Raw genomic sequence first — 27,500 nt, forward strand, 5'->3', positions numbered from 1 at the left:
GGTGAAGCGCAGAAGAATCTTAGCGAAGTCCTCCTCGCTGATGGTGGTCATGCCTTTGGAGTAGGTGAGGAACTCGATCTCCAGCACCTCGGTCTGAAGGTTGTCCATGAACCTGGAGGAGGACGAGTCCGTTCATCTCATCCGTCTCAGGACCTTGTGAGTCTCTCACCTGTAGAAGTCGTCGAAGGTGAGCTCCGCCTTCCCCTTCTTGCCGAAGAAGTGGACCAGCAGCGTGGTGTCGATGGTGATGCTCTCGTCCGCTCGCTGGAGGACATTAAGAGAGAAGATGTCAGAGATATGAACGTCGAAGGTTCGTCGAGAGCAGAAGCCGAGAAGCAGCTTCATCGTCATTCCAGCAAACGACCGTCGAGCAGGTGAGAAGCAACAAAGTGCAACATGTGCAAACATTCAAGGAGCTGCAGACAAACATCAGGCAGCGTCGCATCCTCTCGTCAGTCTGGAAGTTCTACTGAGGAGTGTGTTCGTCTGAACCTGTGTACCAGGAGTGTGTATCACTACGATACATTATGATACTGTAGTAACAAGTATACATGTGTAGTATTGTTGAGTACTTGACTCTGGTGTTGTTATAGTGTAGTAACAAGTATATATGTGTAGTATTGTCCAGTACTTGACTCTGGTGTTGTTATAGTGTAGTAACAAGTATATATGTGTAGTATTGTCCAGTACTTGACTCTGGTGTTGTTATAGTGTAGTAACAAGTATATATGTGTAGTATTGTCCAGTACTTGACTCTGGTGTTGTGATAGTGTAGTAACAAGTATATATGTGTAGTATTGTTGAGTACTTGACTCTGGTGTTGTGATAGTGTAGTAACAAGTATATATGTGTAGTATTGTCGAGTACTTGACTCTGGTGTTGTGATAGTGTAGTAACAAGTATATATGTGTAGTATTGTTGAGTACTTGACTCTGGTGTTGTGATAGTGTAGTAACAAGTATATATGTGTAGTATTGTCCAGTACTTGACTCTGGTGTTGTTATAGTGTAGTAACAAGTATATATGTGTAGTATTGTCCAGTACTTGACTCTGGTGTTGCCATAGTGTAGTAACAAGTATATATGTGTAGTATTGTTGAGTATTTGACTCTGGTGTTGTGATAGTGTAGTAACAAGTATATATGTGTAGTATTGTTGAGTACTTGACTCTGGTGTTGTGATAGTGTAGTAACAAGTATATATGTGTAGTATTGTCCAGTACTTGACTCTGGTGTTGTGATAGTGTAGTAACAAGTATATATGTGTAGTATTGTTGAGTACTTGACTCTGGAGTTGTGATAGTGTAGTAACAAGTATATATGTGTAGTATTGTTGAGTACTTGACTCTGGTGTTGTGATAGTGTAGTAACAAGTATATATGTGGGGTATTGTTGAGTACTTGACTCTGGTGTTGTGATAGTGTAGTAACAAGTATATATGTGTAGTATTGTCAAGTACTTGACTCTGGTGTTGTGATAGTGTAGTAACAAGTATATATGTGTAGTATTGTCCAGTACTTGACTCTGGTGTTGCCATAGTGTAGTAACAAGTATATATGTGTAGTATTGTCAAGTACTTGACTCTGGTGTTGTAGTCTTCAGCTTTCATTTGTTTTGAAGTGACTATTGCATAATACTCCCTATTACTCAGCTTGGCTTGAGTAGTAATACAACAGAATAATACTACGGACATACGCATAGTAATGCTACACAGATTTGCGGAGTAATACTGCAGAGATACACAGAGTATTACGGCACAGATTCGTGGAGTAGTAGTACATACATTCGAGGAGTAATGCTACACAGATTTGCGGAATAATACTACAGAGATTTGTGGGGTAATGCTACAGAGATTCACGGAGTAATATTACAGAGATTCGCGGAATAATACTACACAGATTTGTGAAGTAATACTACAGAGATTCGAGAATAATATTACACAGATTTGGAGAGTAAAACTACAGAGATTCGCGGAGTAATACTACACAGATTTGTGGAGTAATGCTACAGAGATTCGCAGAGTAATACTAAAGAGATTCGCGGAGTAATACTACACAGATTTGTGGAGTGACGCTACAGAGATTTCACGGAGTAATACTACAGAGATTCGTGGAGTAAGACTACACATATTTGTGGAGTAATACTACAGAGAATTACGGAGTAATACTACAGAGATTCACAGAGTAATACGACACAAATTCGCGGAGTAGTACTACATAAATTTGCGGAGTAATGCTACAGAGATTCGCGGAGTAATATGACACAGATTCGCAGAGTAATACTACCGAGATTTGCAGAGTAATACTACAGAGATTTGCAGCGTAATACTACAGAGATTCACAGAGAGTAAGATACTATGATGCCTCAAGAAGTAATTCTAGGGAGCCATAACTATAGCATAACTTACCAAAGTAGTTTTCATCGTCTTTTAACATGCGGAACTAGCTGATAGTCAGTAATTAAACCCAGTATTTAAACTTTAGGCAATTTATGTGATAAAATTAAAGAACTTTAAGTGTTTCCTTAAAGTGGGTCATTATGAATGAGGCCATCTAGCGGCCAGAAGTTGAATTGCAGCACAAAACAAACATGCTGTGAATATTTACAATAACATAAAAAGAGTATTGTTGAATATCCAGATAGTATCGTAAAGTTTATAAATATTTAAGTTTGTACTAAAGATGATACAGATTCAACTTGAGTTCAAATGATTAAAGCTTGTCAGAAAACAAAACTTCCAGACTGACGTTAAAGCAGAAAAGAAAAAACATTGACAGAAGAAGAAGATGAAGAAGAACGAGGGAGGATGAAAGAAGGAGGAGAGAAGAGGAAGAAGAACGAGGGAGGATGAAAACAGGAGGAGAGAAGAGGAAGAAGAACGAGGGAGGATGAAAGAAGGAGGAGAGAAGAGGAAGAAGAACGAGGGAGGATGAAAACAGGAGGAGAGAAGATGAAGAAGAACGAGGGAGGATGAAAACAGTTGGAGAGAAGAGGAAGAAGAACGAGGGAGGATGACAACAGGAGGAGAGAAGAGGAAGAAGAACAAGGGAGGATGACAACAGGAGGAGAGAAGAGGAAGAAGAACGAGGGAGGATGACAACAGGAGGAGAGAAGAGGAAGAAGAACGAGGGAGGATGAAAACAGGAGGAGAGAAGAGGAAGAAGAACGAGGGAGGATGAAAACAGGAGAGAAGAGGAAGAAGAACGAGGGAGGATGAAAACAGGATGAGAGAAGAGGAAGAAGAACGAGGGAGGATGAAAACAGGAAAGAGGAAGAAGAACGAGGGAGGATGAAAACAGGAGAGAAGAGGAAGAAGAACGAGGGAGGATGAAAACAGGAGGAGAGAAGAGGAAGAAGAACGAGGGAGGATGAAAACAGGAGGAGAGAAGAGGAAGAAGAACAAGGGAGGATGAAAACAGGAGGAGAGAAGAGGAGGAAGAACGAGGGATGATGAAAACAGGAGGAGAGAAGAGGAAGAAGAACGAGGGAGGATGAAAACAGGAGGAGAGAAGAGGAAGAAGAACAAGGGAGGATTACAACAGGAGGAGAGAAGAGGAAGAAGAACGAGGGAGGATGACAACAGGAGGAGAGAAGAGGAAGAAGAACGAGGGAGGATGAAAACAGGAGGAGAGAAGAGGAAGAAGAACGAGGGAGGATGAAAACAGGAGAGAAGAGGAAGAAGAACGAGGGAGGATGAAAACAGGAGAGAAGAGGAAGAAGAACGAGGGAGGATGAAAACAGAAGAGAAGAGGAAGAAGAACGAGGGAGGATGAAAACAGAAGGAGAGAAGATGAAGAAGAACGAGGGAGGATGAAAACAGGAGGAGAGAAGAGGAAGAAGAACGAGGGAGGATGTCAACAGAGAAAAAGAGGAAAGACAGGATTCATCTGAAGGTCGTCCTGCACATGCAAACAACACAACATCACACAAGAAACACCAGACTGTTGTGACTGGAGCAGCAAAGCAAACCCCAAAACCTTGGAGCCGACCCCCGAGACCCTCCCCCCCAGCCGACCCCCAATCCTGGCCCGGGTCCACAGCCATGCTGTGGTCGATGCAGGGCTCGGATCGAGAGGATCTCGTTTCCTCGGCGTCTCGAGACAGGAAACATTTATGCATCAAAATGCTGCTCGAGAGTTTCTACCTCCAGCGTAAAATCCTACAATCCAGAGCCAGTGGAGGAGAAGATATGAGGAGAGTTTTTACTACTTTTCTACCGTCTTTCTAAGAACCATCTGATGCAACTGTAAACATTTGAGTTCTTTCATCTCCTGGTGTCAATAAAAATTCAATGAATGAATTTATGGAACGAGAAAAATCTAAAGTTTGAAATTAAAAACCTTATTTTTTTTTGAATGTACCTGAAAAGAATAGATTTTTTCAAAGAAAAGTAAAAGTTGTTTTTGAATATATGATTCTATCCCAGTTTCTTTTGGCGAGAGGCAGGGGACACCCTGGACAGGACCACAACCATTCACACACACACTCATATAACAGACAATTTCCCCGAGTTTTGGGAGGAAACCAGAGTGTCCGGAGTAAAAACCACGCAAGATATTACATCATTTTCTTTACATTTAATAAGTTAAACTAGCCTTTTTATATTTTTTCTAAATTAAAATTTAATTACACATAGAGTTTTGTATTTTAATTCCAATAATTCAAACATTTTCTCCCTAATTTGGATTTTAATTCAAATGTTTAGTGTTTAAATTCAATATAAAATGTTGCTTTAATAGTGTTATCTGATCAGACCAATCCAATCGAGCACAGATCCACTCGCTCGTCTCCTGACGCGTGATTGGCCGAAAAGTTACATGAAGTCCCTCCATTGGTGTCGACTGCTGTCAATATTAAACACATTTATATTGAATTCAAAAGACTTTGAATTGAAAATAGAGAATCTAGAACATTTATTTTTGAATGATTGGAATTAGAAAATAAAACTATGTGCAAATATAGAGAAAATAATTGATTTAAATTCAATTATTATATTAAAGAAAAACAATGAATACTGAATATAGAAATGATTGAATTACATTTTTTAAACATTTCTGCTGAGGTTCTTCATCATCATCGTCTCAGAGACTAAAGTCAGACACGTTTGACAAACAAGACGATGGTTCCTGGAAGTTGATGGTCATGTGACGACACCTGCAGCTACGACACCAGGTGCGTCTTCTTCTTCTTCTTCTTCTTCTGCTTCCTCACACTTTGAAAACAGTCATTACTGATGTAACTAAGGTGTAACGCCCACTGACTCACGTCCATTACTGACGGTAACATGACTCCACGATCTACTTTATTTCCTCGTCGTCGCTCACACATCACGTCTTCTTTCATGTCCATCATCTCCTCCTCCAGCAGACAAACACAGAGGTGATCAACCCTTTCATCCCCCCCCCGCCTGTCAATCAAACCCTCCTCCAGGTAACACGGTGACTAATCTGTTGAGTAAACACATATTTCTTAAGATACGAGCGGCTTCTCCTTTCATGATGCGCTTCCCGGACCGGCTTTGTTCACGCCCACTTTGTTCCCCCCCTCACTTCCCATGATCCTTCACACTCATTCAGCATCTGTTGTTTTAACTTTATCAATCAATCAAAGAATTTTCAACTGTAATCAAAGAATTTTCAACTAAAATCAAACAATTTTCAACTATAATCAAACAATTTTCAACTAAAATCAAACAATTTTCAACTATAATCAAACAATTTTCAACTATAATCAAATAATTTTAAACTATAATCAAACAATTTCAACTGAAATCAAACAATTTTCAACTATAATCAACAATTTTCAACTATAATCAAACAATTTTCAACTATAATCCAACAATTTTCAACTATAATCCAACAATTTTCAACTATAATCAAACAGTTATCAACTATAATCCAACAATTTTCAACTATAATCCAACAATTTTCAACTAAAATCAAACATTTTTCAACTATAATCAAACAATTTTCAACTATAATCCAACAATTTTCAACTATAATCAAACAATTTTCAACTATAATCCAACAATTTTCAACTATAATCCAACAGTTTGTACCACCCCCACTTCCCATGATCCTTCACACTCATTCAGCATCTAATTTTTAATGTTTAATGGTTGAATTGAACATGTTTACATTTGATTGTGACAAACAACTGCTGCTCACATGTTTCATTTTCTTTTAAAAACAGTGACACAAAAACCACAACACAACACAGACGCGTGTACACAAACGGAAGCACACAACAACAACAACAACAACAGATATACAACAAATATGATGATAAGTCAAAATAAAAGTTGTATCTTCACGTTAATAGTGATTAGTAACAAATGATATGAACCTACAGAAAACTCATGACTCATGAAGGTCACAGGATGACAGGAGGGTTCAGTGACGGGGTACATGGTTGCAGGACCAGAACATGAGGGGTCATGAGTTCGTACCTCTGCCAGGTCGGAGAACAGAACCTGGCTGGCGCCGCGTCTCAGGACGTCCCAGTAACTCCTCGCCACAAACTCCTGACTGTCTTTTTTTAGCACCTGGAGAAGCAGGTGTGTGTGGTCAGTCCAGACGCTTCACTCGCACACACACACACACACACACACACACACACACACACACACAACAAAACGTCCATCACAGCTGGTTGTTACAAACACACAACAACACAAAGAACTACCACATTCATCACTGCTGGTTGTTACACACACACACACACAACAACAACACAAACTCATAATAATAATAATAATAATAATAATAATAATAATAACAACAATAACAATAATAATAGCAATAGCAATAATAATAACAATCAAAACAATAACAATAATAATAATAATAACAATAATAATAATAACAATAATAATAACAACAACAACAATAATAATAACAATAATAAAAACAATAACAATAATAATAATAACAATAACAGTAAAAATAACACTAATAATAATAACAATAACAATAATAATAACAATAACAGTAACAATAATAATAATAATAATAATAACAATAACAGTAACAATAACAGTAACAATAATAATAATAATAATAATTACAATAACAGTAACAATAACAATAAAAATAATAATAATAATAATAATAATTACAATAACAGTAACAATAATAATAATAATAATAATAATAATAATAATAATTACAATAACAGTAACAATAACAATAACAATAATAATAATAATAATAATAATAATTACAATAACAGTAACAATAACAATAATAATAATAATAAGTCATTAACTGCAGAAAATATGGCTCCAAACTTTAAAGTAAATATTTAATGGTTTAATTTTAACATTTCAAATCTTGAAGCTTTATATTTTTCAGATGTTGTTTTTTATTTAAGTATTGGAATAAGAAAATCAAACGTGTTCATAACAAAGAATGAAAAATAAGTAAAAAATGATTGAAATTAAATAAATTACTTATTCAAATATTCAAATTCAATGCTTAAAAATCTCTACTTATTTTTATCCAAGTCACATGATCGCACGTCTCAGCCAATCACACGATGACATGCGTAACGATCAATGTAGTCGCACGTCATCGACAAAATATTTAATTTAAGAAAATCATTTTTTTATTTGAATTCATTCGTCCTCTGAAGCCCCGCCCCCTCGCCGCTGGAGCCCCGCCCCCTCTGCTAGTCGTTAGCATGAGAACCGTAGAGACTTAAGTCGTTTTAAATCCCTCTCTTTTAAAAGAGCTGATCTTGAGTGACCCTCCTTTCAATCTATAACCCTCTCCAGCCATCAATCACTCTGATGGACGGAGCGCCGCCTGCGACGCCATCATCCATCTCACCATCGATCTGAGCCGCCGCCGAGAGCTCGTGAATCCAAGGTTCCAACGACTTCGTGACGATAAAGAAAGACGTCGTTTCATCCGTGAGATATTCAAACGTTACTTTTGGATTTGATCAAATATATTGAAATGTTTTTCTGGATCGACTGCGTTTAAACAAAATCTTTGATACTAAACTATGGACGTCAATCAGAGGCGTCGAAATATTGATTTTTTAAAATTGAAAATTTTAATTTGTTGTCTTTAAAGCATGAAATTATTATTTTATAACAGAATCAATCATTTCTAGATTGAAAAATTGAATTCGTTTTTTGAAATAATGATATAAATATATATATATATATATTTGTAAATGTTTTTTACAGAGTTTTATATTCAAATTCCAATAAAAGAAAAAAACGTTGTGTGCCTCTATTGGTCCAGAGTTGGATCAAGTAGCTCGGTGCTCTGTTAGTATGGTCTGGTGTCACTATTAAAACATTATTATATTACATTTATAAGGCTTAGAATTAAAAAAAATATATATATATTTATTTATTCATTTATTGAAAATATTTCCATTTTTAAAATAGATGATATTTAAATAAAAACAGTTTCAGAATATACATTATCACATTTAAAAATTAAATAAAAACAAGTTAAAATGTTGTTATAAATGTATTATTGATGTTATTATTAAAAAATATATATATATTATTATTATTATTGGAATAAGGATTTTAATCTCTATTAGTAAAAAAAAAAAATATATTTATTGAAAATATTTCCATTTTTAAAATACACGATATTCAAATAAAAACCGTTTCAGAATACACGTTATTACATTTAATAATTCAATAAAAACAAGTTTAAATGTTGTTATACATGTATTATTGATGTTTTTATTTAAAAAACAATAATACAATGAAAAGTTTAAACGTTGTAAATGTTAAATTAAGTCGACCTTCTGACGACACTGACGTACTTCCATTGAAACATTGAATAACAAACAGTATTTTTAAATGATTAGTTGTTTAAAAAGCTACATTTTATAGACTTTTATTGATTGATTCAGTTTTTAAATCGTAAGTCTGGATACATTGTGTTGGAAAAACCATGTTTTGATACATTAAATCAACCACGACCACAACAAGAAAACATAGTTTGGATACATACGCTGTTCATGGGAGCGACTTGATATCCATACAGCTGCATACTCTAGAGTGATGCATGATGGGTAAAGAGGAGGATAAGAAGGTAAAGACATGTTAGTGGAGCCTGAAGATACAACATTCATTTGTGAATATATCGTTAGTTACTGTATGTTGAGAGAGTGATGTCATCAGTGATTCTTAATATAACTCGTTATTTCTGCTGATAAATAATATATTTTCAACTATAATCAAACAATTTCAACTAAAATCAAACAATTTTCAACTATAATCAAACAATTTCAACTAAAATCAAACAATTTTCAACTATAATCCAACAATTTTCAACTATAATCAAACAATTTCAACTAAAATCAAACAATTTTCAACTATAATCAAACAATTTTCAACTATAATCAAACAATTTCAACTAAAATCAAACAATTTTCAACTATAATCAAACAATTTCAACTAAAATCAAACAATTTTCAACTATAATCAAACAATTTTCAACTATAACAAACAATTTCAACTATAATCAAACAATTTTCAACTAAAATCAAACAATTTTCAACTATAATCAAACACTTTTCAACTATAATCAAACAATTTTCAACTAAAATCAAACAATTTTCAACTATAATCAAACAATTTTCAACTATAATCAAACAATTTTCAACTATAATCAAACAATAATCAAACAATTTTCAACTATAAACAAACATTTTTCTACTTTAATCAAACAATTTCATCTAAAATCAATCAGATTCTATACCTGTGAATAGATTCTTGTCTCAATAGGATCTAATGATTAAAGCAGTTACTAGTAACTTGTAACTAGTAACTAGTAACTGACTCGACACACTCACTGAAAAGCATGTTTGTTAAAGTCCAGCTGATTGGACCACAGGTTAGAACATCAACCAATGGGACGCTTTCTTTGTCATAAGCTCCGCCCATTGATTGGATGAGCTGTGTGTCAATCAAAACAGTTCGTTAGGCGTTTGAAAAAGTGAAGTTTTTTGATTATTTTTGACTTGATGGTTCATCACATGATGAAAAAAAGTACTAGAGTTACTTGTCACTCTTGATGCAGCCACGAGTACTCTGTGTACTTGAATATACTAGAGTCAAATACTTGTGTCACTCTTGATGCAGCCACGAGTACTCTGTGTAATTGAATATACTAGAGTCAAATACTTGTGTCACTCTTGATGCAGCCACGAGTACTCTGTGTACTTGAATATACTAGAGTCAAATACTTGTGTCACTCTTAATGTTTTACCTTACGAGTACTCTGTGTACTTGAATATACTAGAGTCAAATACTTGTGTCACTCTTAATGCAGCCACATGTACTCTGTGTACTTGATATAATAGAGTCAATGACTTGTCACTCTTAATGTGTTACCTTACTTGTACACTGTGTACTTGAATATACTAGAGTAAAATACTTGTCACTCTTAATGTGTTACCTTACGTGTACTCTGTGTACTTGATATACTAGAGTCAAATACTTGTCACTCTTAATGTGTTACCTTCCATGTACTCTGTGTACTTGAATATACTAGAGTAAAATACTTGTCACTCTTAATGTGTTACCTTACGTGTACTCTGTGTACTTGATATACTAGAGTCAAATACTTGTCACTCTTAATGTGTTACCTTCCATGTACTCTGTGTACTTGAATATACTAGAGTGAAATGACCATGTTGAGTAGAGTAAACATATGTGAACACACTGTGTACAATACCAATATTGTATATTTAAGATGAAGTACAAACATGTAACATTACAACATGTTAAGATCATTTAAAGATCATTAAATGTGTTATTTCTACATGTAAAGAATCATTTTATATTTGGTGAAAACTTTGTTGTCAATAATGTACATGGAGAAGTACACACACTTTAATATACTCTTATGTGTATTTATTTTGTACTTATGTTCGATCTATTGTTAACAAATACTAGAATCATTTCTTACCAACTGAGCAGATTTGTCAGCGTCACCTTTTCTCGACCTTTTCTCGTTTTTCTTCCTGAAGATTTCCTGGAGCTGTTGAGGAGATCAGTGTTACACACTAGACACACACACAGACTCACACACTAGACACACACTAGATACACACATATTTATATACACACAGATACACACATGGATACACACTAGACACACAGACTCACACATATTTATATACACACTAGATACACACATGGATACACACATATTTATATACACACAGACTCACACAGGTATACACACAGACACACACACAAAAACACACACACAGGGTCAGATACAAACACACAACTCACCACCAAGAACTCCCTCTTGTCCACCATCTGGTTCCCGTCAGCATCAAACATATTGAAGGCGATCTTGAAGCCAGCGTGAGGTTCTGTGACAGAGTCAGTGTGAGCTTGTTCCTCCAGGAATAGATGATACTACTACGACATGTACTAGTACTATTGTTAGTACTACTAAATCAACTATTATCAGCTTCTTCTACTGTTGCCACAATTGTATACTACTACAACATGTACTACTACTATTGTGAGTACTACTAAATCAACTATTATCAGCTTCTTCTACTGTTGCTACAATTGTATACTACAACATGTACTACTACTATTGTGAGTACTACTAAATCAACTATTATCAGCTTCTTCTACTGTTGCTACAATTGTATACTACTACAACATGTACTACTACTATTGTGAGTACTACTAAATCAACTATTATCAGCTTCTTCTACTGTTGCCACAATTGTATACTACTACAACATGTACTACTACTATTGTTAGTACTACTAAATCAACGATTATCATCTTCTTCTACTGTTGCTACAATTGTATACTACTACAACATGTACTACTACTATTGCTAGTACTACTAAAACAATTAAGTGTATAAAAAATAATATGAATAAAATCATTTTTAAAATCAATTGAATTGAATTAAAACTAAACATTTTTAACCTTTTAATGTACAAATATTGAATTTACTTCACTTTGACCCTGAGATAACACAGGGGATACCACAAACACATTCGTAAATAAAACTGTGTGTGTAAAATAAAACATATTCATTTAGAAAATATAAACAATATAGAAAATAGAAATGAATAGAAATATTATTAAAAATCACTTCCTTGTGTTGACGTTTGTGCGACGTTTGTGCGACGTTTGTGCGACGTTTGTGCGACGTTTGTGCGACGTTTGTGCGACGTTTGTGCGACTCACTGGTCAGGATGCAGAGCAGGAACAGGTACTCCGTGTACGAGATGATGCCTGGTAACACACAGAGAAGGTCACAGCCGACACAAACACACACACTACGTCTACACATGTTCAAAGACACACACACACACACACACACACACACATAATCCTTCCTTTCAAGGAAGATAGCATCTTAGAATGTGTCTCCTGGAGACACGGCCACACACACCGTCCTCCGCACCCTAAGTGTCCGGATAGGTGTCTGTGTGTGTGTCCGCGCCTTTGTGTGCGTGTACTTGCCCTTTGTGTGCGACTGTGTTTGGATAAGCATGTGAGAAATGTTTCAGGAGGTGATTCTTTTCTCGCCTGCAGCCCATTTAGGAATCTGTTTCGCTTTCTGTGTGATGGTGGAGATAGTTCAGGGTGAGTCGCTTGAGTGTTACGCTACACTGAGTGTGTGTGTGTGTGTGTGTGTGTGTGTGTGTGTGTGTGTGTGTGTGTAAACGTGACACCAGCTAACATCTGAGCGAGGCTTGGATTACCTTGTGTTTAGGATTCTATGGAAAACATGGGTTTAGTTCTCGAGAACTAACTCAAGAGTTTTTTACAAGTTTTTTATCGAAGTATTTTAGAGAGCGTGAGGAGTTCTACGTCAACACAACCCGGTGATGAGTTAGTACACACATCACACAATCACTAAAACAGTAACAAGTCAAGGAAACAAAGTATTGTCATGTAAATGTACAATATATATCTGCTGAGTCATGACTGTCATGGTTTTTATACTTAGGAAAGACACACACATTTGCACACAAACAATCATCTGCACACAGACACACACATATGCAGAAAGACACACATACACACATATGCAAAAACGTACACACTCACAAACACACAGATACACAAAGATTAACAAACATACACACAGAAACAGGGACTCACACATATATACACACTGATACACAAACAACACGGAGAAACACACAGACTCACACATATACTGTATACACACAGATAAACAGACGTGTATACACACAGATACACAACCACCATGGAGTAACACACAGACTCACACATATATACACACAGATACACAAACAACACAGAGAAACACACAGACTCACACAGGGAAAAACACACTTGTGTTCTCATGGTAGAGGAACAGACGAGCAAAACCTCAGAGAAGATATTTTTAGAAATAGGTGTGTGTGTTCGGTGTGTGTGTGTGTGTGTGTGTGTGTGTGTGTGTGTGTGTGTGTGTGTGTGTGTGTGTGTGTGTGTGTGTGTGTGTGTGTGTGTGTGTGTGTGTGTGTGTGTGTTTCAACTACCACCACACTATGATTCCACCTTCAGAAACATTAATGAAAGAACAAAGTCGTCCACAGTGAAATGGAAAAAGATGATTTAGACGATCTTCATCATCATCATCTTCATCATCATCATCTTCATCATCTTCATAATCTTCATCTTCATTATCCTCATCTTCATCATCTTCATCCTCACCTTCATCATCTTCATCATCATCTTCATCTTCATTATCTTCTTCATCTTCATCATCATCATCTTTATCTTCATTATCTTTATCTTCATTATCTTTATCTTCATTATCCTCATCTTCATCTTCATTATCCTCATCTTCATCATCATCATCATCTTCATTTTCATTATCTTTATCTTCATCTTCATTATCCTCTTCATTATCCTCATCTTCATCATCATCATCTTCATCATCATCTTCATTATCTTTATCTTCATCTTCATCATCATCTTCATTATCCTCATCTTCATCATCATCATCATCTTCATCATCTTCATTATCTTTATATTCATCTTCATCTTCATTATCTTTATCTTCTTCTTCATCTTTATCTTCTTCTTCTTCATCTTCATCTTCATCATCATTATCTTTATCTTCTTCATCATCTTCATCATCATCATCACCGTGTGGTTCCAGGAGAACAGAGTATTTTTAGCTCTTCAGGTTCAGCAGGTCCATCATGTCGTTGCAGGACAACATGGTTCCAGAGCCGGATTAAGAGACACCTGGAGCGTCGCACACTAATGCACACATGCTTACACACAATATCATCGCACAACACACACAGAGCTTCACATCAAATAGAAAGTCGTAACATATATGTTTGTATCCTGTTCTTTTTTAAAAACATTAAATTAAATCATATATTTAAAATGATATTAATAAAGCATATGCAGTAATTTCATGATACAAATACGTCATAATAATAATATTATTATTAATAATAATAATATTGAAATGTATAATAATACACTTTGATATAAATGTTCACGTATTTATTGATTTATTCCGAGGATTTCTATATCACATGTTTCAAATGTATTGTTTATTATACATTTTATTTTAATATGTGGCCAGAAAATACATAAAACATGAAGTAAATACAATTTAAAATAAAAATAACAATTTTAATACAAATGAAAATGTGCGGATTATGAAGTCACATAATAATATTAGACAGACACACGTGCGCACACATATTTGCACACAGACTCACACAAACATGATAAAAACAAAGATAAACAAACATACACAAATATGCAAAATCATACACACAGATACACAAAGATACACAACCACACACACACACTCATATATATGTACAGATGCAAAAACATACACACAGATACACACACACGAAAAGATAAACAAACGTATAAAGATACACAAACAAATGCACACACACAAATATGAAATCAAATAATAATAGTAATGAAAAATATGTTATATATAAAATAAATACAAGTCTAACTAATATAATGTGACAACGTGACCTTTTAAGTTTTAAGATAAGATCAAATAAGTTAAACTAAGATAAAATAAGTTAAAATAAGATAAAATAAGTTAAAATAAGATAAAATGAGTTAAGATAAGATAAGTTGAGTTAAGTTAAGTTAAGATAGGTTAAGATAAGATAAAATAAGTTAAGATTTGAATGAAACAAACGATAAAACATGTTGTAGTGTTGAAGAACAAGATGGCGACGGAGGTTCTGCAGGTTCTACCTTTGTCTCGGAGGTTCCTGAAGAGTTTGGAGGATCCTCTCCACACCGGAGGAGTGTCTGACAGGATCTTCTCCAGCTCCTGCAGCACATGTGACAGAGATGTCTTTGTTTAGCTTTAGATTCACTGCATTGACTTAAGACACAACAGTTTACTTCTTTTATAGTTATTTTGTGGTTAACAGTTACATAAAGTGTGTTTTAATAAAGTATAAGAGAGGATACAGTGATGACTGAGGACGAGAGGATACAGTAATGATGGAGGACGAGAGCATACAGTGATGACTAAGGACGAGAGGATACAGTGATGACTGAGGACGAGAGGATACAGTGATGACTGAGGACGAGAGGATACAGTGATGACTGAGGACGAGAGCATATAGTGATGACTGAGGACGAGAGGATACAGTAATGATGGAGGACGAGAGCATACAGTGATGACTAAGGACGAGAGGATACAGTAATGATGGAGGACGAGAGCATACAGTGATGACTAAGGACGAGAGGATACAGTGATGACTGAGGACGAGAGGATACAGTGATGATGGAGGACAAGAGCATACAGTGATGACTGAGGACGAGAGCATATAGTGATGACTGAGGACGAGAGGATACAGTAATGATGGAGGACGAGAGCATACAGTGATGACTAAGGACGAGAGGATACAGTAATGATGGAGGACGAGAGCATACAGTGATGACTAAGGACGAGAGGATACAGTGATGACTGAGGACGAGAGGATACAGTGATGATTGAGGACGAGAGGATACAGTGATGACTGAGGATGAGAGGATACAGTAATGATGGAGGACGAGAGCATACAGTGATGACTGAGGATGAGAGGATACAGTAATGATGGAGGACGAGAGCATACAGTGATGACTGAGGACGAGAGGATACAGTGATGACTGAGGACGAGAGGATACAGTGATGACTGAGGATGAGAGGATACAGTGATGACTGAGGACGAGAGGATACAGTAATGATGGAGGACGAGAGGATACAGTGATGACTGAGGACGAGAGGATACAGTGATGACTGAGGACAAGAGGATACAGTGATGACTGAGGACGAGAGCATACAGTGATGACTGAGGACGAGAGGATACAGTGATGACTGAGGACGAGAACATACAGTGATGACTGAGGACAAGAGGATACAGTAATGATGGAGGACGAGAGGATACAGTGATGACTGAGGACGAGAGGATACAGTAATGATGGAGGACGAGAGGATACAGTGATGACTGAGGACGAGAGGATACAGTAATGATGGAGGACGAGAGGATACAGTGATGACTGAGGACGAGAGGATACAGTGATGACTGAGGACGAGAGGATACAGTGATGACTGAGGACGAGAGGATACAGTGATGACTGAGGACGAGAGGATACAGTGATGACTGAGGACGAGAGGATACAGTGATGACTGAGGACGAGAGCATACAGTGATGACTGAGGACGAGAGGATACAGTGATGACTGAGGACGAGAGGATTCAGTGATGATTGAGGACGAGAGCATACAGTGATGACTGAGGACGAGAGGATACAGTGATGACTGAGGACAAGAGGATACAGTGATGACTGAGGACAAGAGCATACAGTGATGACTGAGGACGAGAGGATACAGTGATGACTGAGGACGAGAGCATACAGTGATGACTGAGGACAAGAGGATACAGTGATGATGGAGGACAAGAGCATACAGTGATGACTGAGGACGAGAGCATACAGTGATGACTGAGGACGAGAGGATACAGTAATGATGGAGGACGAGAGGATACAGTGATGACTGAGGACGAGAGGATACAGTGATGACTAAGGACGAGAGGATACAGTAATGATGGAGGACGAGAGGATACAGTGATGACTGAGGACGAGAGGATACAGTGATGAATGAGGACGAGAGGATACAGTGATGAATGAGGACGAGAGGATACAGTGATGACTGAGGACGAGAGGATACAGTGATGACTGAGGACGAGAGGATACAGTGATGACTGAGGACGAGAGGATACAGTAATGATGGAGGACGAGAGGATACAGCGATGACTGAGGACGAGAGGATACAGTGATGACTGAGGACGAGAGCATACAGTGATGACTGAGGACGAGAGGATACAGTGATGACTGAGGACGAGAGGATTCAGTGATGATTGAGGACGAGAGCATACAGTGATGACTGAGGACGAGAGGATACAGTGATGACTGAGGACGAGAGGATACAGTGATGACTGAGGACGAGAGGATACAGTGATGAATGAGGACGAGAGGATACAGTGATGAATGAGGACGAGAGGATACAGTGATGACTGAGGACGAGAGGATACAGTGATGACTGAGGACGAGAGGATACAGTGATGAATGAGGACGAGAGGATACAGTGATGACTGAGGACGAGAGGATACAGTAATGATGGAGGACGAGAGTATACAGTAATGATGGAGGACGAGAGGATACAGTGATGATGGAGGACGAGAGGATACAGTGATGACTGAGGACGAGAGGATACAGTAATGATGGAGGACGAGAGGATACAGCGATGACTGAGGACGAGAGGATACAGTGATGACTGAGGAGGAGAGGATACAGTGATGACTGAGGAGGAGAGGATACAGTGATGACTGAGGACGAGAGGATACAGTGATGACTGAGGACGAGAGGATACAGTGATGACTGAGGACGAGAGGATACAGTGATGACTGAGGAGGAGAGGATACAGTGATGACTGAGGAGGAGAGGATACAGTGATGACTGAGGAGGAGAGGATACAGCGATGACTGAGGACGAGAGGATACAGTGATGACTGAGGAGGAGAGGATACAGTGATGACTGAGGAGGAGAGGATACAGAGATGACTGAGGACGAGAGGATACAGTGATGACTGAGGACGAGAGGATACAGTGATGACTGAGGAGGAGAGGATACAGTGATGACGGAGGACGAGAGGATACAGTGATGACTGAGGACTAGAGGATACAGTGGTGACTGAGGACGAGAGGATACAGTGATGACTGAGGACGAGAGGATACAGTGATGACTGAGGACGAGAGGATACAGCGATGACTGAGGACGAGAGGATACAGTGATGACTGAGGAGGAGAGGATACAGTGATGACTGAGGACGAGAGGATACAGTGATGACTGAGGAGGAGAGGATACAGCGATGACTGAGGACGAGAGGATACAGTGATGACTGAGGACGAGAGGATACAGTGATGACTGAGGAGGAGAGGATACAGTGATGACGGAGGACGAGAGGATACAGTGATGACTGAGGACTAGAGGATACAGTGGTGACTGAGGAAGAGAGGCTACAGCGATGACTGAGGACAAGAGGATACAGTGATGACTGAGGACAAGAGGATTCAAAGATGCCTGAGGACAAGGGTATACAGTGATGACTGAGGACGAGAGGATACAGCGATGACTCTAATCTTCTTATGCTGTATTAAAATCATGTGAAATAGGCACCTTGGCTGGGGTATGTCACGTCTAGGTGTCTACCTACAAAGGAACAATACAATTAAAAAAAACATGACTCACCTGTTTGGTCAGGGACCTCCACGGCCTCTTGTCTGTTGGAGGGAAGAGCAGAGTTTGGGTGGGCGATCAGATAGCATCTGTGTTATCTAGACATGCTCTTAATGTTACACACACACACACACACACACACACACCCCCCCACACACACACACACACACACACACACACACACACTGTGTATACGCCGTCGTCATCACAGAACCATTTGTTTGTCTCGAGTGTCTCGTCCTCGTCTTTGTACTTCGTGGAACGTCCCCGTAAAACGACTTCTGTCCTTCCATACAACAGAGTTCACTTCAAAGGACGCATTAGAGGTCACGTGACGCCGCGACGCGTGTCGGCGCGAGACGTAAACACGCTACAGGTGCACTCGAGTACCGGCTGGAAAAAAACTTCTGAACGAGGGAGAATCTTCGTGAGGCGAGCGTCTGACTAACATCACACTCAGACTAAACAATCGCGGCGAAGCCTCCGAGGACGACTCGCTCGCAGCTCGTCCATCACGGCGAGGATTGTCATCGTCGCGCACACTTGTGTGTACTTTATAGAGAAGGTTTTACACTTGAATCATAAAGTGGTTTAAATACGTTTTAACGCGAATTTGAATTGTTTTATGGTTTATATTTCTATAAAGCGTGTTTAATATATATATATATATATATATATATATATATATATATATATATATATATATTTGTTTTTATACTTAACACATAAATATTGTAAGTAAGTAAGTAATGGTAATATTGGCATGTTTTTCTGTTTCAATTAAACTTCCGGCCTCTAGATGGCAGCAGTCATTACGTCCTCAGCAGTTGGAGAAACAATGAGCTCCCGGCGAGGACTGAGGACGAGAGGATACAGTTGCCTAAATCAGCTTTTAAAGGCTGGAACTTCTATTCCCTAGCCGCAGCTAATGAAACAATGATAGTCTACGAGATCCCGGCGACGACTGAGGACAAGAGGATACAGTTGACTGTGTTTGAACATATTTTGGTCAAAAAGAAATGTAAGCAGTTACGACTTTGTCAAGAATCATGTGGTCTGTAAATACTACAACACAGGGGTCAAGTACTGGACAATACTACACATATATACTAGTTACTACACTATCTACACCAGAGTCAAGTACTCGACAATACTACACATATATACTTGTTACTACACTATCACAACACCAGAGTCAAGTACTGGACAATACTACACATATATACTTGTTACTACACTATCACAACACCAGAGTAAAGTACTCGACAATACTACACATATATACTTGTTACTACACTATCACAACACCAGAGTCAAGTACTCGACAATACTGCACATATACTGTATACTTGTTACTACACTATCACAACACCAGAGTCAAGTACTCAACAATACTACACATATATACTTGTTACTACACTATCACAACACCAGAGTCAAGTACTGGACAATACTACACATATATACTTGTTACTACACTATCACAACACCAGAGTCAAGTACTCAACAATACTACACATATATACTTGTTACTACACTATCACAACACCAGAGTCAAGTACTCGACAATACTGCACATATATACTTGTTACTACACTATCACAACACCAGAGTAAAGTACTGGACAATACTACACATATATACTTGTTACTACACTATCACAACACCAGAGTCAATTACTCGACAATACTACACATATATTCCTGTTACTACACTATCACAACACCAGAGTCAAGTACTCGACAATACTACACATACATACTTGACTTAAAGAATTTTATTTTAACTCTGAAATTAAATTTGACAAATAATATTTTATTTAAATAAAACTTGTATAATTAGCTTTAATTTTGCTTTCTTCACACAGTACTAAGTTTGATATATTGAAAGAAGCTTAAATCTCATGTCATTACTTTAACGGCAGAAGAAAACACAATATCATAATTCAGAGGGACACACTTATTATCACACTACAGTGAACTCCCATGATGCCTTTCTACACACTGCTATGTTTATTGACGGCTACAATACTGTATTTAGTTTCTACTTGTTTGTTGTTTCGTCAAAAGTCATCGACAATAGTATGTTTGATCGTCAGACTCAAGCGTGTACCTCGAGGTTGACTCATGGTGACCGACTCGATGAAGTTCTGCGGTGTCATGTACAGCTGTCCGTCATACTCCACCGAGCTGAAGGTACGGAAGCGATGCTCGTGCGACGACATGTGAACGTCTCCGGCCTCGAAGTCAAACGCTCGCACCTGCAAAACAAACATTTCAAAACAAACTCATTTGGTTAGAAAAACACATCTTGACCCTGTGAGTCACGCACGACGACAACAATAGAACCTGCTGCGCAACATACACATGTAATGGCCTGGCTCTACATCATTGGGTGCTCCGCCCTCTAACCGCTTCGCTATTGGTTTATCGACGAGGCGGTGGCCAAATGTTCAACGTTACTGATTTCAGCTTCTTACAATATATCCAACTTAGTAGTACTGTGTGAAGAAAGCAAAAATAAAAGCTTATTATACAAGTTTTATTTTTATTTCAATTTGTAGAACCTGAGATTATGATGATAACTCAGGAGTTTTCTTCTCGTGCCTCTTTTGTTTCGTGCAAATCTTTGTATGAATTGTATTTTTAACTGTTCTCTGTATCTCACTGTTAACTTTTAATACATTTATTCATAGAAAAACACAACTTCTTTAAATTATAAATAAGTTCATGAACAATAAAGACAACGTACAGAACATCTACGAAATAATGTTAAAATAGACTCAGTTTGTATCCAAAATACATTAAAATTGAGTAATTTGAACGCGAACTGAAACTTCCTGACGAAGTGCTTTTTAAAAACATGTTATTTTAAATCCTTTTAACAACTATAAATAAAATAATAATTTAATTTCTACGGATTCTTCTTAGAGCGAAATTAGAAAAATACAAACTAAAGGGAAGAAAGTTGAAGTTTAAAAGAATAAAACAATAAAAGGTTGTTTTTAAAGACAAGAATAAACATCTAAACACATGTTTAAGTTTACATAATAACCACTAAGGTCAACACGTTTTATTGACTTTATGACTTTAAGCTTTAACGTGAGCTCAGTAAGTTGTGACGTCACTACAACGTGGCAGACTGAAGCAGTGCGCGATGATTGACAGGTCAGGTGTTTCAGCACCGGAGGCGCTGGAAAGCTCCGCTCGTGACCCCGGAAGTGTTTGTTGTTCAAAACGAGAAACATTTTCTCCGCCAGAACTGAACCACTATGACGTCATTCATCCTGACGAAACTAGTCTTTTATTTTAAAGCTTTTTTTTGTTTCCACGTCACCTGTCGTGTGTGACGTCACGTGTCGAGACTCACCTGCTCTTTGGCCTCCAGCGTCGCCAGCAGAGACGGAACCGAGCGTCGGATGCTCTTCACCATCATCTTCATCTTCTTCTTCTCCGCGTCGTTCACACAGTAAACCGCCGCCATGACGCCCGCGCCCGCCGCCAGCATCATCCCCGCCGCCGCCGCTCGCTTCCGGGTCCACCTGCCCGAGAAGACGTCTCGTCGAGCCGCGGGAAGGAGGTTTATTTTGGCCGCCAGCGCCGACACTCTGCGCAGAGCCGCCATTGCTGCAGCTGCTGGTGACGTCATCACTGCTGCTGCTGTGATTACTAGCAACTTTTAGAGACTTCTCGCGAATCCTCGCGAGATCTCAGGGGCGACCGTCACAATACGATCCCAGGTTTGAGTTTTAAGACAATTTTATACAATAAATAAACGATACTAACTGCAGAATACATCTTATTGTTGCCAAAATACAAGACTAAAATATATAAGTAAAAATAAAAATCCACATTATATGAGTTTCTCTGAATTTCTCTCGCATAAAAAGCAAATAAAGTGTAAATAAATTATACAAAAATCTCAAACAAACATGTCAACACACATTTTCCTGGACGGTCTGAGCTTTGACAGGCGCCTTATAAATAAAATGTATTATCATTGATTAGAAACAAAAACATGGTTTCTTACAAATACTTTTGTCATTTCGTACAAAATGAAGGAAATGATATTTAAAACTTACTGATATTTACAAAACTCTTTTCATTTAAATAAATGAATACATAAATATTGGCATGGTTTGTTTATTTTTCTGTTTCAATTAAACTTCCGGCCTCTAGATGGCAGCATTTATTACGTACTCCGCAGCGCAAGAAACCATGAGATCCCGGCGATGACTGAGGACGAGAGGATACAGTCGACTAGATCATCTGTAAAAGCGGATGTTTGGACATATTTGGTTTGAAAACAAATGAAAGCAGTTACAACTTCGTCAAGAATCATGTGGTCTGAAAATATTACAACACCAGAGTCAAGTACTGGACAATACTACACATATATACTTGTTACTACACTATCACAACACCAGAGTCAAGTACTGGACAATACTACAAATATATACTTGTTACTACACTATCGCAAAACCAGAGTCAAGTACTGGACAATACTACAAATATATACTTGTTACTGCACTATCACAACACCAGAGTCAAGTACTGGACAATACTACAAATATATACTTATTGCTACACTATGCCAACACCAGAGTGAAGTACTCAACAATACTACAAATATATACTTATTGCTACACTATCACAACACCAGAGTCAAGTACTCAACAATACTAAAAATATATACTTATTGCTACACTATCACAACACCATAGTCAAGTACTCGACAATACTACACATATATCCTTTTTACTGTACTATCACAACACCAGAGTCAAGTACTGGACAATACTACACATATATCCTTGTTACTACACTATCACAACACCAGAGTCAAGTACTGGACAATACTACACATATATACTTGTTACTACACTATCACAACACCAGAGTCAAGTACTGGACAATACTACACATATACACTTGTTACTACACTATCACAACACCAGAGTCAAGTACTGGACAATACTACACATATATACTTGTTACTACACTATCACAACACCAGAGTCAAGTACTCAACAATACTACAAATATATACTTATTGCTACACTATCACAACACCAGAGTCAAGTACTTGACAATACTACACATATATCCTTGTTACTGTACTATCACAACACCAGAGTCAAGTACTGGACAATACTACACATATACACTTGTTACTACACTATCACAACACCAGAGTCAAGTACTCAACAATACTACAAATATATACTTATTGCTACACTATCACAACACCAGAGTCAAGTACTTGACAATACTACACATATATCCTTGTTACTGTACTATCACAACACCAGAGTCAAGTACTGGACAATACTACACATATATACTTGTTACTACACTATCACAACACCAGAGTCAAGTACTCGACAATACTACACATATATACTTGTTACTACACTATCACAACACCAGAGTCAAGTACTGGACAATACTACACATATGCACTTGTTACTACACTATCACAACACCAGAGTCAAGTACTGGACAATACTACACATATATACTTGTTACTACACTATCACAACACCAGAGTCAAGTACTGGACAATACTACACATATGCACTTGTTACTACACTATCACAACACCAGAGTCAAGTACTGGACAATACTACACATATGCACTTGTTACTACACTATCACAACACCAGAGTCAAGTACTCAACAATACTACAAATATATACTTATTGCTACACTATCACAACACCAGAGTCAAGTACTCGACAATACTACACATATATACTTGTTACTACACTATCACAACACCAGAGTCAAGTACTGGACAATACTACACATATATCCTTGTTACTACACTATCACAACACCAGAGTCAAGTACTGGACAATACTACACATATATACTTGTTACTACACTATCACAACACCAGAGTCAAGTACTGGACAATACTACACATATATACTTGTTACTACACTATCACAACACCAGAGTCAAGTACTGGACAATACTACACATATACACTTGTTACTACACTATCACAACACCAGAGTCAAGTACTGGACAATACTACACATATATACTTGTTACTACACTATCACAACACCAGAGTCAAGTACTCAACAATACTACAAATATATACTTATTGCTACACTATCACAACACCAGAGTCAAGTACTGGACAATACTACACATATATACTTGTTACTACACTATCACAACACCAGAGTCAAGTACTGGACAATACTACACATATATACTTGTTACTACATGTATATATATATATATATATATATATATATATATATTGTGGAAATTCGACAAGGTCTGCATGAACGAGTGGGGATTTCTCTAACAAATATCAAAGAGCTCAACACCTACGTTCACCTGGCGGGCTTTTCTGAGCGACTTTGATGACAGAGAATAAAGACATAAACTCTCACCTGTTCACACATGAAACAAAGAGCGTTGAACCATCAACCCTCAGGTTCACCTTTATATGGAAATGTCACTCAAATGATCGTTCGAGGACAGTTTCTGTTGCTTTTTATCATCATTTCAATGACTAATGGGTTTATTTTTTGAATAATTCTCTTTAATCTGTTTAAATCAGTTTCTGTCGGCAGAATATTTGGATTTATGAGAAAAATATTTTTAAAAAGAATCGAATCTTTGGTTTACGTTAAAAAAGAGACGATAAACAAACTTTGTTACAAATTAATGTTAATCTCTTGTAAATAATTTAATAATGAATGTCAGTTTGAAGAATTATTAGATTTTTAAATATTTTAAATCAGAAATGAGACCAAAACATACGTTTATTTTAAAGTGTTTGTTCTTAATGTGTTAAAAAATAATTTAATGATAGGTTTGTGTTTGAAGAACATTTGTTTTATAATCATTTTAATTACAAATTAGAACAAAATGTGTTTATTTTGAAATGATTATTGTTGTTACAGAAGAATACTTTTGATATTTTAACCTGAAATTAGACTCTTACTTTGAAAGGATTATTGTATTGTATATTGTATAGGCTTCAAGCTAATTTTTAAATGATTATTGTTAATCTGTAAAAAATATATATATATATACAAAATGTTTCCCTTTGAATTATATTTATTTTTTAAAATATAGAAATGAGACTTTAAACACTTTTTAAATTTAAAATAAATTATAATACATTTTTTTTATAATTTTGTAATTAGAAATACGATGTTTTTTTTATATATATATATATTTCTTTAATTATTATTGTTAATCTATTAAAATTGAAATTTAATTAGGAAAGGATTATATTTGTTTGTCAATAAATAATGTAAAATGTTTCCATATTGTATGTTTTTAGTTCTTATAGTGATTTTAATTCATTATTTTAAAGTAATTTTAATTCAACACAAATATTTTCTGACAGAAAGTGATTATTTCACAATATTTAGCGACAACACACTCGCCTCAGGCTCCTCTTCAGTTCTTCCATTATCCAGGCGTTCGATTAGTGATTTCTTTGTGTGTGTGTGTGTGTTAGTGTGGGTGTTTGTGGGGGGGGGAGTGACCCCGGGGGCTTCTTCCTCCTCCTCTTCCTCCGTGACACGCTCGGCTTCACTCGTGTCGAACACACAACATGGATACACACAATACTCGCCGTGAGACCCGCTTGACGACGTCGCACTCGCACCTCCCAGTGTGTAGATGTGTGTGTCCTTCAAGTGTGTAGATGTGTCTCCTTCAAGTGTGTTGTTGAATTCAAGTGTGTTGTTGACTTCGAGTGTGTTGTTGAATTCAAGTGTGTTGTTGACTTCGAGTGTGTTGTTGAATTCAAGTGTGTTGTTGACTTCGAGTGTGTTGTTTACTTCGAGTGTGTTGTTGAATTCAAGTGTGTTGTTGACTTCGAGTGTGTTGTTGAATTCAAGCGGTTGTTGACTTCAAGTGTGTTGTTGACTTCGAGTGTGTTGTTGAATTCAAGTGTGATCGGATCGATTGTGTGTCCTTCAAGAAAGTTCCTGTCGGTCATAAATGTGAGCAGAACCAACATGAGAACAAAACAACCTGCTTAGTGACCACACACACACACACACACACACACACACACACACACACACACACTCACATACATATACACACAGGGACACACACACACACATACACACACACACACACACCCACACACACATCTGCAGCTTCAACTCATTTATCAATGGGTCTCCCATGGGAGGCAGCTGCGTGTTTGTGTGTGTTAGTGCATGTGTGTGTGTTTGTCCCTGTGTGTATATGTGTGTGTGCATATGTGTGTGTGTGTGCGTCTGTGTGTGTGCAAGTCCGTCTATGTGTTTGGATGTTTATTTGTGTCTATGTGCACGTGTGTGTCTACGTGTGTGTTACTCTGTGTGTGTTTCTGTATGTGTGTCTAGGTGTAGGTGTCTTTGTGTATGTGCATGTGTCTATGTGTGTGTGTATGTGTGTATGTGCGTGTATCTGTGTGTTTAGGTGTGTGTGTGTGTATGTGTGTATGCGCGTGTATCTGTGTGTCTAGGGGTGTTTGTGTGTATGTGTGTATGCGCGTGTGTGTGTGTGTATATGTGTGTGTGCGTGTGTGTGTGTGTGTATATGTGCGTGTGTGTGTGTGTATATATGTGTGTGTGCGTGTGTGTGTGTGTGTATATGTGTGTATGCGCGTGTGTGTGTGTGTATATGTGTGTGTGCGTGTGTGTGTGTGTGTATATGTGTGTGTGCGTGTGTGTGTGTATATATGTGTGTGTGCGTCTGCCAAAATCA

General features: G+C 37.4%; 1 protein-coding gene across 5 annotated transcripts in view; it reads right to left on the reverse strand.

Annotated features, from left to right (window-relative positions):
• Positions 1–22,420, reverse strand: part of micu3a (mitochondrial calcium uptake 3a) — a 26,964-nt gene extending 4,544 nt beyond the window's left edge. For 2 of the 5 annotated variants that reach the window (XM_087810941.1, XM_087810951.1), the window contains exons 1-10: positions 22,129–22,420; positions 20,872–21,019; positions 18,772–18,803; positions 15,228–15,306; positions 12,204–12,251; positions 11,277–11,359; positions 10,945–11,016; positions 6,447–6,542; positions 170–264; positions 1–112 (exon numbers count right to left, since the gene is read on the reverse strand). The exon at positions 1–112 is cut by the window's left edge and continues 60 nt beyond it. In XM_087810941.1, coding sequence (XP_087667067.1) covers positions 1–112; positions 170–264; positions 6,447–6,542; positions 10,945–11,016; positions 11,277–11,359; positions 12,204–12,251; positions 15,228–15,306; positions 18,772–18,803; positions 20,872–21,019; positions 22,129–22,407 — 1,044 coding nt within the window. In that variant the 5' untranslated portion in view covers positions 22,408–22,420. Of the gene's footprint in view, positions 113–169; positions 265–6,446; positions 6,543–8,982; positions 9,025–10,944; positions 11,017–11,276; positions 11,360–12,203; positions 12,252–15,227; positions 15,307–18,771; positions 18,804–20,871; positions 21,020–22,128 lie in introns of all 5 variants that reach the window. The other 3 variants (XM_087810933.1, XM_087810925.1, XM_087810959.1) reach the window with 3 other exon arrangements.
• Positions 22,421–27,500: the final 5,080 nt, after the last annotated feature.

Source organism: Callionymus lyra, chromosome 1, assembly GCF_982586985.1.
Source record: "Callionymus lyra chromosome 1, fCalLyr1.hap1.1, whole genome shotgun sequence".
Lineage (NCBI taxonomy): Eukaryota > Metazoa > Chordata > Actinopteri > Syngnathiformes > Callionymidae > Callionymus > Callionymus lyra.